Raw genomic sequence first — 18,306 nt, forward strand, 5'->3', positions numbered from 1 at the left:
ATAAGCAACAGCCCCCAGCAGCACTGCGTGGCCACGGCTCCGTTCACCTCTGCGCGGGCCCGCGGGCAAACACTGGGCAGGTTCTGCCAATCATAATGAAGACCCTAACTGTAAAACAGGCTTGCCAGTGAAGAAGCCTCCATAGTGTCTTTCTCCTCCTGAGGGGGGAGAGTTGCCCAAAGGTGGGTGAGGGTTCACGCTTGTCCTGTTTATCACCGTGGGTGCAACGGTTGGGTGCAGCCCTGGGTGTAGGCCCAGGCCTGCAGGAGCTTCTCACTGACGACATAATGATTGGTGACTTTGTCAGCCTCGGAGCCAGACTTTACACAGCACTGGTTAATGAGTCTGAGGCCGACATTTGCTAAAACAATGATGGGGGTTTCTGTATTTGGTTATGCTCTGCATACACAGGGTATCAACCACTCCAGATAAACTGGATGACTCCAACCCCCAGACACAACATCCAGACAGCAAAATTTCTCCAGCTGTCCTAGCACTGGGTGCCCCTAGCTAGAGCCCCCACTGCCCAGAAGCAAGATCTTGATTGCCTCCTACCCTTCTTGCCCACATCTGGGAGGGTGGCTGGAGCCTGTCCTCTGCAGCGAGTGTAGACGTGTTGTGATGAGATCCACAGGATCCCCAGGTGCCCTTCAGGTTCTCCACTGGGAAGAGCTTATATTTGTTGGTTTCGTTTTTCATCGGTTCCAAGATATAGGTGTTATTTTCAAATGTAATAAGTCCCCTGTTGAAAAAGAAATAAGAAAAAAAAATTTTTTTAAGGGTGATCTCTTATTTACAGTTAAGGCCCTGTTCTTAATGAGAGAAGAAATGAAAGGAGAAAGGCCAATTTATTTATATTCTCAGGTTTTAATTGGGAAGGACATTTCTGTGCCATATGTTTGTGCGGATTCATCTTGCAAATGTTTTGAAAACAAGTCTGGGAACTTTTTTGTTTCAAATATTCTGCGGTAAAGAATAGACTGTGTTTAGCCTCTATGTTTTTTTTTTAATTTTGATTTATAATTTTTCACTTCCCAAAGATATATTTCTGGGAAAAAGAGCTGAGAGCAGAGATGTTTCATCTGCTTAGAAAGTAACTCTGAGTTAGCAGATGTGATTCAGAAGGGAAATCTTTTTCTTTAAAGGAAAATTCTTGCATGTGAATTATTCAGCTCGATCAACTATGTCTCCTAAATTTTTGAAAGGATTCTGATATAAGGTTGAGTATCAACTTACACTTATTTATGGAGGATGTGTGAATAAAGGAAGCAATGTAAGTGCACAAAGCATTAGATATTCCTTCTTGAAGGCGGAGGCCTGCCCCATGCTCTGACTTGGTTAAAGGTAGATTGGTCTTTACAGGAGACATCCCAGCTCTGAGGCTGGCAGGGTGGCCTTCAGAGCCTGGGAGTCTGGGTGTAAGTTCTGGCTGTGTGACCTTGACCTTTTTGAACCTTGGTTTCCTTATCTGGAAAATGGGATAATGATACCTTTTTTCTCAGGGCTGCTATGTCCTGTGGAGGCCATAAATCAGTGTTGTTTATTTTTAAAGATTTTATTTATTTATGCATTTTATTTATTTATTCATGAGAGACACAGAGAGAGGCAGAGACACAGGTAGAGGGAGAAGCAGGTTCCCTGCGGGGAGCCTGATGTGGAACTCGATCCCAGGACCCCGGATCATGACCTGAGCTAAAGGCAGATGCTCAACCACTGAGCCAGGTGGGTGCCCCCGTAAATGAGTACTTAAATGGAAGATGTCCTCATGGTTATGAATAAGGGCAGGTCCATGGATTAGGCTTCTGTTAACATGTCATTCCAAAGACTGACAATTTCAGGAAGGCCATGTGCTTTGATGACGCATCTGCCCACATACTGGCCATTCGTGACTCCCTGATATGAGACAGAGCAACAGTATGATACATCTACTTCTGGGAATGACAATAAAAGAGAAAGAAACCTTTGAAGTAATTTTTAGATTTGGAAATAAGAGTATAAATTGTTTTAAAAAAGACACATTTGCTAGACATTCCACCTTGCAGAGACAGAGGTGGCATCAGGCCACAGACCACGATGCATGTCTGACCTCCCGGGGCAGGAGGGAGCTGAGGCAGCATTTTGCTTCCCGGAAATGAGCTGCGCTAGCCAAGGGTGTCAGCTTCCTTCAAGTGATAGGGAACATTGGCCTGCACGATGGTTTATGTTTCTTTCTCTCTTTTCCAGTGCGGGATAATACAGTACTTTCATTTAAAAGGCTCTTCTTGATGTTTAAAGAAGGATTTTCTTTGGAGGAATGGCAATTTGAGTAATAGTAAACTGGCAGCTTTAAGACTTCCCATGCAATGATGGAAGCTTCCAGTGACTTCCATCCTTTACAGGTTAACCACAATCTCTCCACTAGAGAAATGCATCACACTTTCACGTGAGATTCATCACACTGTAAGCAGACACATCTAACACAGTGAACCTTAACCTCCTTTTGGGACATGAACCCTTTTATACTCTCCTCAGAAAAATTCACATGTACATATATCCACAATATACTGCAGATAATTTCAGAAGCTTCAAGACTATGGATGAGGTCTGTGGGCTCCAGGTTTAGGTCAGTAGTTCCAACACATAATTTGTACTGCATCGACCCAAGGATTTGAGTATGGCTTAGTCCTTAAGAGGCAGTTGAAAAAGCTGGTTGCTCCATCAGTTTTCTTTAGAAAATCTGAGCCTTTTTTCCAAAAGAGGGACCTTGTAAAATGTTCCTATGTCATTCGTTATTGTTTATTTGAGTCATTCATTCATGCTATGCTTATGGTTCCAATTTTAGCACATGTACTGCCAAAGCAAGCACCATCCTAGGCTTGTTGGTGGCCCATTTATAGGTGAGTATTTAGTCACTCTCAGATTTTAATAGAATGACAGTATTTCAACACTCAAACAGTATGGAAGGAAGAGGTTTGAATAAATCAAACATTTATTTTGAACACAACTGGTAAACCAATATTCACAACTCAATGCTTTTTTATCCAACTGGTTTACCAGTTTTTGTTTTTGTTGTTTTGTTTTTTTTTTTTTTGTTTTTGTTTTGTTTTTGTTTTGTTTTTATCCACCAGTCCTATTTAATGAAGCTATAGGCCATGGGAAAGAAAATTAACATGCCCGGGGTGCCTGTGCCCCAAATAATTTCGTGTGTCCCCAGTAGACCCCACAGACATGACTTTGGCCATCAGCTCTGTTGAGGTGGCTTGTATCTCCTTAAAAAAATTCTTTATGAAACAAAACTTAGATTTCTAAGTTTGGAATGGGTAACAGGGGATTTTTTGTTTATTAAAGTTGATTTTAAATCACCTAAAGTAAGAAAGGGTACTTAAAAAAAAATAGGCCCAGGAAATGCAGAAAACAAACACACTTAAAGGGAAAATACGAATTTGCTAAAAACCTGACTTTCCTGCCCTAAAACAAAGATGATACCAACATTTCGTTTGATACCGCAACGTTTTCTATTTTGTGTTAGATTTAAGTAAGCTGAACGCTCACAGTAAAACATGTCACCAAGTTCTAATCATGAGAAACAAATTACTGAAAAAGTTTTTCTACTTAATGGAAAATTTTTAGAAATTGTTACTTAATCATAAAAATGTTCTCATATCTCCTTTTATCTTTTAAGTCATCCAAAGGCCAGATGTTGAGAAACTGGGGTGAAGGCTTTCCCTTTGCTCTAAACAATTGGCAGCCTGGAATACAGCTTAATTAAATAATTGCTTTGGACTGTCTTGGGTATAATTAATCATTTAGCCTTAGAGATTGCTGGAAACAACAGTGGACACAAAATTCAAGGATTCTGAGATGTAAAATTTTGATGTTCTCACAGCCCTCGATGGCCCCAAGCTAGATAAGCAGAGTGTAATTTAAGCTGAATGTCAAAGATATTTAGTTGCAAACTTGGAGTTGGAAGTACCTCGGAGTATGGAATTTAAATCCAGCAGACTTTGAAGTTGGAGTTCTTCCTCCTTGCCAGAGCGGGGCAGGAAAATGAAGACCTCGGGTACCTTCTCTAGGGGGAGATTAGGGGGAGGATCCAGAGGATAACGAACTGGCCATCCTGGTGGGCAGTGAGCTGAGAGTAGTGAATGCAGGGAGAAGAGGAAGGGGTGGTTGGGGGTGATGAGGGCCACCCCGATGGTGCTCTGCCCCTGGCATTCCTCTTGCAATGGATCTGCGCATGGTGGTAGCCTTGGCTGTTATCCCCACTGTCAAGGGCAAGTGGACGGCCTGGGGCAGAGCTGGGACCTGGGTGCCCAAGCCCTGAACCTCTCAACCCTCCCACCCTCCTGCCTCCCTCTAGTGCTGTGTTGAGAGGATGATCATGTTGGAGAAGAAAGAAGGCAGAGAAACAGAGCTGCTTTGAAAATCGGCAGCCTTACTTTAAATTTTAAAATCCTGTTGTTGTTTTTTTTCCCTTCAATATAAACGAAGAGGAATCTATTAAAATTTTAAATTGACTTTGTTAGCTTTCAAAGTGGAAACTCTGGAGGCCTATATTTCCTCGAGATAAGTTTTTGTTTTTCTCAAAATTCAGTTTTTAATCTCCAAAGCAATGGTGCATCAGGCAATAACAGGGCTTAATGTTGTTGTTCTTATTACGATTTTTCTTACTACTCCCAGGCGAGGAGAGTGGCGCACGGATTTTTGCCTACCTGTAATAAGGTAATGATTAGAATATATGAATTATCTGGATTAGCTCCATGTTCAATTACTAATTGAATTTTCTTGGAAAAAAAGACTTTTGGTCCCAATATCACGCTGCCAATCATAAGTTAGAAATGCAGTTGGCATGAAATTTAATTCCAGCTCTTTCCTGGGGGAGCCCATGGGTAAAAGTAATATCCCACCTCGCATACGCTGGATACGGCGATCACGGTGATACTAGTGAGCACGCAGGCACGGCAGGGCTTACTTTCAACAAGTAATTTCTTTTTTTTTTTTTAAATTTTTATTTATTTATGATAGTCACAGGGAGAGAGAGCGGGGGAGGGGGCGCAGAGACATAGGCAGAGGGAGAAGCAGGCTCCATGCACCGGGAGCCCAATGTGGGATTCGATCCTGGGTCTCCAGGATCGCGCCCTGGGCCAAAGGCAGGCGCCAAACCGCTGCGCCACCCAGGGATCCCTCAACAAGTAATTTCCATGGGAACTACTCATGTGCAATCAAGACAAATTTGCATCGTCCCCTACTACGTGCAAAGCCCTGGGCTGACTCCAGCAGAGCACACGACCACATCTCACCCATGGTCCCCGTTTCAAACGTAATTCATATCTGGGTTTGGGAGGCATGACCAAAGAGGTAAAATGTTAAACTGTTGCAAAAGATTTTAATATTGGTTGTGACTGGCACATCAATAGTAATAATAGAGGCTAGGATTTATGAAAACGCTGTCCGCCCCCCCCCCCCGCCCCGAGCCAGGCTCCTTTATAAAAATAGCAGTTTATCCAGAAATGTCTCAACATGCCACTAAGATCACTCTTAAAGCATGCAATTCCATGATTTTTAGTGCATCCGATGAGGTGTGCAAACATCACCACTGATGCTAGAACATTTTCATCACCCCTCGAAAAACTCTGTCCCCATTATCAGACACTCCTCATACTCTCCTAGCCCATGAGCCCTGCTTCTGAATCCTCTATTTTCTCTAATATTTAGAGTGATCCTTTTGAGAGCAGGCATCATGAGCCCGTTTCACTAATAGGAAGGCAATCCTAAGGGCCCAAGGTCGCCGTAGTGGGTTGAATGCTGTTGCACTGAAGGGTATGTCTGAGTCTCAAGCCTGGTACCTGTGAACGGCACCCTCAGGAAAAGGGTCTTTGCAGGTGGGATTTTAAGGATCTCAAGATGAGCTCATCCTGGATTGACGGTGGGCCCTAAATTCAATGACACGGGCCCTTAGAGAAAAAGAAGACAGAGACACAGCGGGGAGTCCCCATGAAGGTGGGGGCAGAAACCAGCCGTGTGGCGACAAGTTGGGGCGTGCCGGGGGTTGCCAGGAGCTGCCAGGAAATCAGGAGAGAGGCATGGGGGCATCCTCCCTCCCAGGCTGCAGCCTCCTGACTTCAGCCTCCTGGCCTCCAGAACTGCGAGAGGATACCTTTCTGTCACTCTCAGCCCCCACTTTTGGTGGCTTGTTCTGGTGGCCCCAGGAATCTCACAGCCACCTGGTCAGCAGCGCAGCTGGCGAGCCCCGGGTGGACCTGGCCCCCCAGCTGGTCCCTCGTCCTCGGCCACACTGGGTGGCTGGCCCTGTCTCCTTGGCCACCGAGGACTCACCCTGGGGAGGACACAGCCGGATTCCCAATGCAAACACCGCCCACCGGCTGGGTGGTCGGCCCCATGCTGACCAAGGGAGGGTCACACATGGGCCACATGAAACAGGGGCCCTGAGGAGAGGACCCGGAGGGTGGGGAGGACCCGGAGGGTGGGGAGGACCTGGAGGGTGGGGAGGACCTAGAGGGTAGGGAGCACGAAGGCCAGGTGAGTGGCCTTGAAGGAGCAGGAGCGGAGGAGAGAGGAAGGTCAGGGTGCGCACATGAGGGTGCAGGGACGTGGACAGCGGGGGCCATGGAAGGAAGGTGGGGCGCAGGATTCCGGCTTCCTTCTCTGGCCCCATCTTTCACCTTGGCTTTGGCCTTGGCTGCCCAGCGGCCTCAGCACCCACCGCTCCACAGCCTTCATGCAGGCCGCCAGGATGCTGCTCTTGGGGTCCCCTCTGTCCTCCAGCTGCCCCTGCCCCCATCCCAGGAGCCTCTACAGGCCCACGGGCTCCCTTAGTGTAACCGTTGGTGGCCACCCCCGGCCTTTGGGGATGCAAGCCGCGTTAAGGCCACAGCCACGTTCTGTTCCTCGGTGTTCCCACCACAGCCCCCGGCTGGAACAACCTTCAGGGCTGATGCACAGTCTCCAAGGGCCAGCTCGGCCACCCCCCAGGTCTGCCCCGCACTCAGGCCCCTTCGGGGTTCCCCTTGCGGTTTCATGGGTGCCCACTTCACAGCACCTACTATGCACTACTGACACAGCGTATGGCTGCATTACACACCCGGGAGCATCCTCCTGTCTGCTGTGGTCTTCCTGGCCGGGCACGGGGACCCCGCATGGCCCTTGGCCAATCAGTACGTGAGCAGGCGGTCAGCAGGCAGCCGCGGGAAGCCTGGCAGGAGCGCGTGAGGGAACGAGAGGCTCTCTGGCTTGCAGGCCACAGGGAGCATGTGGTTCTGTGTGCAGAGGGGTGGCAGGACTTACGTTACGATCAAGCAGTGTTTTTGAAACATGACCTTCTGGAATGTGCTAGATGGCTGTGAAGGGAAGGGAGGGAAGGAGGGAAGAAGGAGGAAGCATGGGTGGGAGGATTAAAAAATCTTAGAGCAAGGGTTGAGCTAGGGTGGCGATGAGGGAATGTGAAAAAGAGACAACCTGCGTGGCAGCCTGCAGGGGCGGGGAGTGCGAGAGGGGTCCTCAAAGGTCACCAGGGGCCAAGCTTTAGGAGTCAGAGGTGGGCTAGACCATCAGTGGAAAAGACGTAGGAGGGGAGCCCCTTTGGGGACTGAGGGGTTTGGATGCGGACATTGGAGCTTCGAGGGAGAGTGGAGGTGGGGAGAGCAGACACTTGACCTTGGGTGACCTTCGGGATGGACAACAGTGCAGCCCAACAGAGGGTGCAGATGAGCTCTGATCCCAGCAGGGCCCCCACAGGCATTCCCCCGGGGCCACTGAAGGACCCTTTCCTTGGGAGGAGGAGGCCAGGACAAGGAAGCCCCGGCCAGGGTGGCAGGTATGGCCAGAGGGCTAGAGGCCGGGCAGTGTAGACCAGCCCCTGAAAGGGAGGGGGCAGAGGGTCACAGGGCAGAGCTCGAGGTCAAACTGACTTTACCCCCTCTCCATGCTAATTTCTTCCTTAATATGACCCACTATGCATTAGAGAATTTTTAAAAATTTGGACTGGTCAAAGAGTGCCTGGGTGGCTCCGTCGGTGAAGCATCAGACTTGACTTCAGCTCGGGTCAGGATCTCAGGATCGTGAGATGCAGCCCCATATCTGACTCTGCATTCAGCACAGAGTCCACCTGTCCCTCTCCCTCTGCTCCTCCCCCTGCGCACTCTCTCTCTCTCTGAAATAAATGAATAAATTGAAAAAAAAAAAACTGAGATTGCCAAGATTGTCACTGACCACTTACTTGATGGCTTGGGGAGAGCTTGTTTAGTCCACCGAGGTTGAGTGTACCCCTGTAACCATCCAGGCTCTAGGTTGAGCTCGGAACCCTGCCAGCCTGGAACTCACCGTCTAGCAGACAGGGAAGTGAGTGCAAGGTCATCCTGTGTGCCTGACTTCCCGGCCCCTCGGGCCACTTGGTGGCAGGCCATTTAGGTTATGATGTGAGAGCTGATAAGAATCCACATCCGACCAGGTGAGTGACCTGGAGCCAAGCTGTGAGGTGCCAGGGAGGCACTGAGGGCCTGGCATCAGATGCATGGGCCCGTGGGACTGCTGTGGCTCATCTTCCAGCCTGCCTTGCTCCCTCCATCTGCTCTTCCTCCTAAGATTCCTTTCTCCTCTTACTTTGTCAGCTGAGATTTTGGGTGGATTTTTTTTCAAATGGGTCAATTCAACTTATCTGCTAAACTGTAAACAATAAAATAGTGAATACTGTATAAAAGCAGAACTTTTTTTTTAACAATGGCTGTTTCTGCTTTCAATTGCAAATGATTACTTTCATCATAATGGTTATTTCTGATTCCATGGACCATAACAGTGGTTAATTCTACCCTTTGAAAAATAAGTTGTTGACTATTTTTCAATAGCATGGGGCAAGAAGTATTCCTGCCTTCTGTGCTGTATTTGATTTCATTACATAAAACTGAGTGCAGCAAGCTTTATATTATACAGTTTAAAGGAACACAATGATGTACGTACTTAGTGGGGTAGCAAATAGACTCGCATCTGAATATTTTTATGTAACTGAATTTTCGAAAGCGTTTTGTGCCGTCTCCCACATCGAAGGGCAGTGCTAAGAGCTCCAGGGGCTAGAAGCAATGTCAGAAATGTCCCCCGTCCTGAAGGTCCTTACAGCAAGGTGTGCGAACGTACGGCAGGGTATGCCGGTCAACTAGAAACGGAGCGAGGATGGATGGGTGCCTTAACACAGGGGTGTGAACAGATATGTATAAATCACCTGCTCGGTGGCAGGAAGGGCTATGATAATGCAGGCGAGGTAGGCTTGGCCTGCCTGCTGAGGAATATTTGGGAGGCGGGATGGGGCCTCATGTGGGAAGCATCCTATGACTTGGGCCCTTGGTGAAACTTCTAAAACCAAATGGGAGGTGGGAGAGAAGCATGTCCCAGGCAGAGGGACAACAGGGACAGGGATGGTGAGATACATGAGGCATGTTCTGGAAACAGCTAGCAAACAGAGCGGCTGGAATCGGAGGGGGCTTCCTCCCGGTAGAGCCGTGCCTGCCCATGGCCTGGATGAGTATCACATGAGGACAAGCAGGGCTGCGTAAATGCGGGAGATGCTTCTCTCTCGAGATGGATGCTGCGCCTCAGACCGGGGGTACAGTGTCACTTGGTGTGGGAATCTGTAGCTCCCGGCTGCAGCATCAAGACGAGGCCCTTGATGGCCTCAGTTAGCTGCTCTGCACGGTGGCGGCAATAACACCGCCTCTACCCTCATGACAGCAGGAATTGTAATGATGATGAAGAAGAAAGTCTGGCATCCCTGAGTGTCGTCACCACCCCCAAGGGATGCACGTGTGTGTGCATGTGTACGTGCATCTCCGAGTGTGTTAGCATGTGCATGTAAGCACATAAGTGCGAGTGCGCAAGCGCTCAGGTACAACGGTCTCAGCGTGCAGGTGTGCGAGAACATAAGTAGGGGCATGAGTGCGTCAGTGTGAGGACATGTGCCCTTTGTGCTCAAGTGGCTTCAACCCCACTTAAAAGTAAAGTTATTATCATAACCCACACTAGTTTACGACTCTAGATACCGGTTTCCTCATCTACTATTAAGTAGACGGTGGGCTTAAGTCTGTTAAGCCACAGGCGGCTCCTTCAGAAATTAAGCCTCATTTCAACCACCGTCCCTGCAGGTGGCAGGAGCCCCCGGGACGGGGCAGGAGCCACCTCGTGCCCGACACGAGGAGGAGCTGAGAGGATGCAGCAAGAGAACGAGAAGAAATGGTGAGAGACAGTGGTTTGCCTCGAGGAGCTCATGCTCCAGCCAGAGAGCTGGACGGGGATGGGAAGGTGGCACCAGCAAACAGGATCAGGACACGGGGACGCGGTGCTCTGACGCTCCAGCAGGAGTGAGCCAGGGCTGGATGTCTGCCCGACGACAGAACACAGCAGGTTGGCGCTCTAGGGCAGGAGCAGGCCTCTGTCCCCAGCACCGTGGCGGCTGGGTCCCTGATGCTCACGGGGCTGCTGTGGTCAGGACCTCACCTGACCCAGGGTGTGTGGGGGGGTGAGGCCCAGGACGAAGAGAGCAACTGAGGAACCAGGATGTCAAAGGAGAATCGTGCATCTCTGCGCCGGAACCGCGCTAACGAGGACTGGGCATTTTGGGGAGACATACTAGAGCCGAAAAGTAACTTTGCCTTTGACTTGGATCCTTTCCGAGTGGGAACAGGCTGCAGGGCTGCGCTCATTTTTATGACCTATTTTCCACGTTGTGCTCCATCCTCCCTACTAGAGAGCTGTTCCCTCTTTAATCCTGCTTTCTGCTGGGATCTTCCTATCTCCTCGCTCCTTATCTATCCCCCTGCCCTCCGCCCACCGCACCCCAAGCTTCAAATGAAGAAGGCTGACTTGTTTGCTTCCCTCCTCTCTTCTCTCTTCCAGCACCGAGTTTTTTCCTCCTGCCCGTCTTTGATCCGGCCTTCCTGAGGCAGCGAGGACATTCCCTCTCTGCTTTTTCTCTGCAGCGCCGTAATCTGCTGAGCTCTAATTAATGTGTCCCCTAGGACATTGGAGTTTTCCCCCTACATTCCTCGATCTGAATGTGTTTTGGGGTCACACCAGGGTGAACATCATTTTTAATGCCTATTATTCTTTCTCTAGATCTACCGGGCTGGTGCCACGCTGGCTGCCTCCCCCCTTTATCTCAAGTCTCAATCGATTCTTCTTCTGGGGGTGGATCCAGCAGAGCTTCTTCTCTCTGGGCCGGGTCTCTACTTGGGAGATCACAAGGTTGACTCCGTAACTCCAGAATGTCTCTGTTGATGCACGGTCTGCTGCTTCGGCAGCAACGGCACGAGGAGTTAGGAGGTCCACGTTCTCTGGTGGTCAACACCAGACGGCGCAGCACCCACTCTCCTGACTCTTCCTGAAACCCCAGCCACAAAGAATTTCATAGTCCTCCTCTTTGCCAGATTAGGGTCTGTGCCAAGTACCCTGGAGGGAACACCGTCCAGGTGTGGGAGACGAGGGGCGAAGGCTGAGAAGCAGAGGCTGCTCCGTCTGGGCACAGCGGTTGACCTCTCCGTGTGGGAGCCCAGTTACCTGCACCTTTGGCGGGCAGCCCTGGGAAGAAGGGTGGGGGTTGTGACTGTGGGGTGTGGCCGAGCACAGAAGGCAGATTTATCCTATTTGAATGTTACTCTGGGAATAGTCCATCCAATTGTTCCTCTTTGTTTTTAATTTTTAAAATTTATTTTTTAGAGACTTATTTTTTTCATTTTAGAGAGAGAGGGGAAGAGAGAGGGAGAGAGAGAGAAAGCGAGCATGAGCAGGAGTGGCAGAGGGAGAGAGAATCTCAAGCCGACCCCATGCTGAGCTTGGAACCCATTGCAGGGCTCGATCCCACAACCCCAGGATCATGACCTGAGCCAAAACCAGGAGTCAGACGCTTAATAGACTGAGCCACCCAGGTGCCCCCTTCCTCTTCATTTTTTAAAACTAATTAATTAATGTCACTGGTTGGTCAACGGTTTTATTTATTATAAAAGGGAGCTTTTAGGGATACCTTGGAGGTACCCCTTTTTCTCTTTGCCCATCAAGAGTTTGATACACCTATGAAAATCACCTGAGAATTACCAGGCCAATCCTGATGCCTCTATTAATGCCTGTTGTCGGTTCTGATGGACTAAAACTACTTCATAGATGTGTGGAAGCTACGGTTGGAGGAGGCCTGTTTGTTTCTTACTGGCCTGGCCCTCATTTGTCCTTTTCCTGGCAAAAGCTCACTGGTTTTCCTTGGTGTACGCACCTTCCCAACCTCCCAACCTTGGGGTTGGATGTGGTTCACCCCTAGCCTGGCCCAGGGAGTGAAAGCCAAAGCATCATACTCACCACTGGCCACTGTGAGTGTTTCAGGAATGGGCCTATGACCCAGTTGGGGCCAATCAGTTATGTTCTGGGGAACTCTGCTGAACTTGAAAGAGGGGCACCTCATTTTTCTACTTGCCCCCTTAGAACGTAAGCCTGGGGCTGGCTGCAGTCCCTCTGTCAGCACAAAAATAAGCCATTTGTGAAAATAAAACCAGCCGAGAAGAAAGCAGAGACTAGAGTGAAGAGAGAATGGACTCTGATAGCATTAGTTAGACCCTGGATCCAGCCATGCCTGAAGCCACCCTGACCTTTTAAGAAGCATGAATCTACCTCCAAGTTCTATTTGGTTCTTTTTTGCCAATTCAAATTAGCTTTTCTGTTGCTAATTGCACACATTGACCTTTATGTTAACTTGAAGGCTAGAAATATTTAGCCTTCAATAAATGGCCTTTGAACAAACAGGTCCATCTTTCAGGCTCCAGGGAAGCATGACAGTGAAGTGTGGATTTTCCTCTTCTGTGTGTATTAGAGACTCTTCTTTCAAGCATGTTGGATACCACACAGGGTAGGCGGTCTACGATTTCCATGTGTGATCTTTGCCACTGTGGTCTTGTGGGCGTCCACCGTGTTTCCCTTAGGAGAAGGACAGCTCTGCCCAGGATTAGCCCAGAAGTACCGCATTAACACGCCTCCCGACTGGTCGGCCCAGTCCCAGAATCAAAGAACGCAAGACAGTCTCAAGAGTCTGATGGTTTTTCCATTGGCTGCTCGCTCGAAGTCGGGCACAGAACTGGCTTTCCTACAGGTCACTGCACTCATCTTCAAAACCACCACTTCAGCCAGAGACTTCATTCTATTTTAACACAGGGACACTGGGGCTCAGGGAGGTCGAGTGACTTGCCCACTGTCACGCAGCTGGCTCACTGCTCGGGCTGCTGTGCGTCAGGGCAGAAACACCCGCCGTCGGCCCCAGATCATCCGTCTTGAACTGGTCACTCCCCTCATCCCAGATGCCCTGAGCTCTGACCCCACGCTGTCCTTCATCTCTGTTTACCTCTGTCTCCCCCAGGAGCCCGAGTCTGCTCTTCCCATCAAGACGGGACCCTGTCTCCACACAGCTCTTTAATCCTCTAACTGACCCCGTTCTCACTCTTCCCATCGTCCTGCTCACCTCCCAACTGTGCTCTCGGGACTCGCGGTCCGTCCTCACACTACCCTCCCCCTGACCCTCTCCTGAACATCTCTCCTCTCTGTGCCCTGCTGAAACCTGGCCGACCCTGTGACACCGCGTCCCTGACAGCCTTTCAAGAAGACACTTCATTGTTCAAAGTCCCTCCCTCGTGGACCTCAGTGCCTCGAAGGGGGGGCAGGTGTCCTCTCTCTGCACATCGTCACTTGCAAACGCTCTCCTCCTCCTCCTCTGCTTCCTCCTCCTCCGAGCTCCCACCGTGCCTATCGGGCCTGCACGTGTCTGGGAGGGCCTACCCCGTGAGTGACTTTGCCACGGCTTCCTCAGTCGTCACTCACTCAGGAGCAGGAGCTTGGTCCTTCCTTGGGGACCAAGTCCCCACTACCTTGGGGGAGTGGGTCTTTCAGTGGCGAAGGCAATGGTCAGAAGCTTATGCAGATGCGAGAGGCACCGGCCTCGCTAAACCCTTGAAGAAGTTTCTGGGCTCCCGCAGGTCTGCAGGTGCCACGTCTACCTGGGCTCTCATCCTAGCCAGGGTTACTGGGAAGGCGTCTAGCTGAGCTCTGCTCCTCTGCACGTACACCCTACAGCGTGTTTTCAGCCCGGTAGCCGGAGTGCCCCGTGTCAACGTGAAGCCAGACTTCAGCACAAAGTTCCCGTGACCCCCGTCGTAAAGAGGGGAGAGGCCAAGGCCCCTCCTTCTCCCCTGACCACAGCCCCCCCTCCTGCTTTCCCTGCTCCGCTGAGCCCTGCCGGCCACCTTGCTGCTCTGCCAAGCCCGGGCATTGTCCTGTTTCAGGGGCTTTGCACATGCTGTTCCCTGTGCCAGGAAGGCGCCTCCTGCAGATGCCGCACGGCTCACCCCTCCCCTCTTCAGTGCCGGCGCCCAGGATGTGCTCAAGGGCCGTTTGCTGAAGGAACAGCAACGAGGTAACTGTTCGCACAGCAGATCAGCGGACGCCTCAAAGTTCCACAGCGTCACATAAATGGAATATCAACAGCGCTTCCTAAAGGCAACAGCGCGCAGAAACGTGTGCGCACCCTCAGTGGGGGTGAACCAAAGGGATTTAAGTCTCTGTCTCCTGACGTGCAGAGACAGAAGGATCAGGGGACACAGCAAAGCTTTACGGTGAAGCGTATGATGTGACGCTGTTTCTATTAAAATAGGCAAACACACGCGTGCCCAGGACTTGGCAAGCGTGGGACGAGGGCAGAGTTAGATTTTTGTACATATTGTTGGATTCCGGTGGGAAACCCTGAAAATAAACCAGGTATGTCAGGGATTGGGGAGGAGGTGAGGCGACAGCAGTCTCACCTCTGCCGGCCAGCGTGGAGATTAGGACAGACGCTCGAAGAACAAGGTGGCAGGACAGGCGCTGGTAAAGGGAAGGCCCCTCTGCGCCCGTGGCACCTGCTCCCCCCGACCCGGGCCCTGTGCACAGAGGCGGGGCCGCCCCAGGTCCCCGGGCAGCGCAGGGAGGTCTGCACTTGAGAAAAGCTGGAAACCACCCAAATGCAGGGCACGGAGGCTGCGGAGAGCTACGATGCGGCCAAGCCGAGCATATTTGTCAAAGGAAGGAACCAACCGCACACGAGCCAAGGAGGACGGATGTCAGAACCGTGCCGCAGACACAGCAAACTGTGGAGTGGGACGGGATGCCTTCCCTTGGCATTGTAACTTGTGCAGGTGACCCGGGTCATGCAGGATGCGCAGCAACTTGGAAGGACGCGTGTTTCATGTGAACGGGGGGCACCTGGGGGTGGGGAGGGGGATCAGGATGGGAGCTGGAGGGTGCGGTGGAAGGGCCGGCTCCGGAAGGGTCAGGACCGAGGGGCTGCTCGGCTCAGTGCACCTGACACACGGTGACCACGAAGAGGCAGACAGGGGCGCCGGCCTCATGCAGGGACGGGCTCCTGGCTGCTCCTGTGCACCTGCCAGCATGTCCCCGGGTGTGAGCATCCCAAACCTGGGGCAGGGGGCTTCTCTGGGCTCCACACGCCGTGCTACATGGGACGGTCACTCACAAACGCCGGGGCTGTCACTAGGTGCGGGCCACAGGGACTCTCTCCTAATCGATGCATTATTTGTTGAATGCCGGCTGTGTGTCAGGATTACTATGGGGCAACATTTCGAGTTCCCATTTCCCGTTTACGTTCAGTGGGGCTTCCGTCTGCATCCACAGCTGTTAACACCCCGATGAGGGCCAGGGCAGCCACTACTTCCCTCACATTTGCAGAGGTTGACTGTGTGTGTGTGTGTGTGTGTGTGTGTGTGTGTGGCATTCGTGTCCATGTGTGGTGCCACATGTCGTGTGTGTACAGCATCCCACGAGGGACTCCCAGAGACGTGGCGTTCCTGCTGACCCAGAGGGCAGCCCTCCCAGGCCCTCGGCCCTCTCTCCCCGTCTCGGGACCCAGGACCCAAACCAAGCAAGACTTGGGGGGATACAAGCTGTTGGTTTCACAAACCCAATGAATGAATCCAGTAGAAAGGCTGAGGCAGCTGGAAGTTTGTTAGACAAACTGGTTTGTCTGGAAAACACACGAGAGCCAACCGGTGGTGAATGAGTGTGATCTGGTAGGACGAGCCATGAGGGTTGGCTCTTCCAGCCACAGAAGGGAGCTGTATCCTGACACGTGCCGCAACCTCATAGCAAAAGGCCCTACAACCCACGCCTGGCTTCAGCTCACACTGACCTCTGCTCAGCTGGTTGCTGGGCTTTGTCTCTTAAGGAGGGGAGGCCCCTGCACGTCAACCAAGCTGGCAGCCTGAACACTAGCACCTGAGGTCCTACCTTTTACCAGCGGGAATTAAGCACAGAGCCACATAAACAAAACATAGTCGTAAAATCCTTGGATGTAGAAACTCAGCCAGTTCAGCAGCTCTCAACTGACCAGGCCCGAGAACCTTCCAGAAAGAGTTGTGGTGGCGGAGAAACTAAGATCCTGGGCACGCTGTGCTCCAGGTGGGGCTTCTCCATCTCACCGGGTGGAGGCTCAGGCCCCATCATCTACTTCTGATCCTTGAGAGCACATGGGAGAGGAAGGAGGAGGCCGTGGGCGCCAGCCCATGGCCAGCACCATCAGCACCACTTACCTGAGGCCAGAACAAGTGCTGAGGCTGGCGGTGGAACCAGAATACCCTTGCACGTGTCCGTGGTAGTAGCAGTGACCCTAGGAGGAGGAGAAAGTCGGTTCAGTCAGGGTAGCTTCTCGCTCGCTCACAATAAACCAGCCCCTCCCATCACCTTCACTTGCTTTCAGCCACGGGATTCCCTTTTGGCATAAAATATTGAACCAGCGGTCTTAATATATAATGCTAAGCCCGGCATGACCCCGGCCAGGATCTCTGGCAGGAAGGCCTGATTTACTTCGAGATGATCAATGGGGTTTTAAACTGCGTCCCAATCCCACTCTTGCCTCTCTGACGCCCTTCAGGGAAGCTCCGATGCCGAGTGTTCCACAAAACCCAGTGGCAGGACAAATCACGTTGACTGACATCCCCTCCTACCCTCCTGGAAACTGTCTCTTGTACTGAGATGAGGACCTCTACGGCCTATTTACGCGTGCTGAGAAATGTCATAAAATGAGGCCCAAATCTCTGGCTTTTGGAAACAGAAAAGCAGGTGAGATGGGAGCTGGAGGAGGCCTCCCTGAATCACCCAGTCGAGAGCTGACAGTCTCTGTCGGCAGGAAATAAAACTAGGACCGTATTCTAGGTCTGGGACAGAAGCCCCCGTGTGACACGCCTGCAGGATCCCACTTCTTGAATAACGTTGCTGCCTGTGACAAGAAGCCACAGCCCGGCCACTTCCTTACCGAGACAGAGATCTGTCCAGAATCCACGTGGGAGGAGCTTACGTGGCAGCCCCCACTAAGTGGCTGACCCACAGGAAAAGCTAAGCACACTCCGCTCGCCTCACTCGTGGCCTCTGCGTGCCAGCGGCGTGGTCTGGCAGGGCAGCGGTGTGGAAGGAGCCGGGCAAGTGGACATCGGGCTTCGGCCTGTCCCTGCTGTGTCTGCTGCAGCACGCGGCTCCTCCACTCGTGGTGGCAGTAACCCACTTTCCCCAGGGCAGAGCTTGGTGTCCAGCTCTCCTTCCCAACAAAAAGAAAATTCTAAGACCACCTTGACTTTGCTAAGAAAGAGGACTGGCTGGGATGAAGAGGTCAGTGGTCTCCAATAACACCTCCAAAAAGGGGTCAAGGTCATCTGTCACTGAGTAGAGAACAGGCTTCTGGGACCATCTGAAAGGCAACTAACTCAAGGAGGGAGATGGGAGATCTGGACTCTTGTTATTTTGACTTTTCTTACTGATTCCGGATTTTCTCCAAAAATTCAGGATTTTAGTACTTTGCCTACTACGTGAGAAACGATTTTTGAACTTCCTTCTATCTTTTGTTGTATAGTTTCCAGTTCTTATAAAGAGACATTTTCCATCTTTCTCCTTATGAATTTTATGTGCTGCTTGGGGGGGGGGCTTCTCCAAGGTCACACATATGTCCTTTTTCTTTTCTTCTATTTCCGTAGTCTTGTACTTAGCCCTTTACTCTACTTGGAATTTATTCAAGGAGTGTGAGGTCAGAATCTAACTGTCCCTCACACACTAAGACCCAGTTGTTCTCTGCTACCATTTTCCCTTTTCTGGTGATTGGAGGTGCTCTGTATCATATATGGGATGCCCACACCATGTACATGTCTCTGCTTTCGTACCCCATGAGCTGTCCCCATTGAGACAAACCTCTGTGTGTCCATTCCAAGACCACGGCACCATTTTCGTTCCTACTGTCCCATCATACATTTTGATGTC

The 18,306-nt window shown here is 51.0% G+C and overlaps 1 protein-coding gene across 1 annotated transcript in view; it reads right to left on the minus strand.

Annotated features, from left to right (window-relative positions):
* Nucleotides 1–18,306, minus strand: part of ADAM12 (ADAM metallopeptidase domain 12) — a 340,119-nt gene that overhangs the window by 89,761 nt on the left and 232,052 nt on the right. The window contains exons 5-6 of the mRNA XM_055300220.1: nt 16,593–16,669; nt 556–742 (exon numbers count right to left, since the gene is read on the minus strand). Of these exons, the coding sequence (XP_055156195.1) occupies nt 556–742; nt 16,593–16,669 (264 nt within the window). The remainder of the gene's footprint in view (nt 1–555; nt 743–16,592; nt 16,670–18,306) is intronic.

This window comes from Nyctereutes procyonoides, unplaced genomic scaffold (genome assembly GCF_905146905.1).
Source record: "Nyctereutes procyonoides isolate TBG_1078 unplaced genomic scaffold, NYPRO_anot_genome, whole genome shotgun sequence".
Lineage (NCBI taxonomy): Eukaryota > Metazoa > Chordata > Mammalia > Carnivora > Canidae > Nyctereutes > Nyctereutes procyonoides.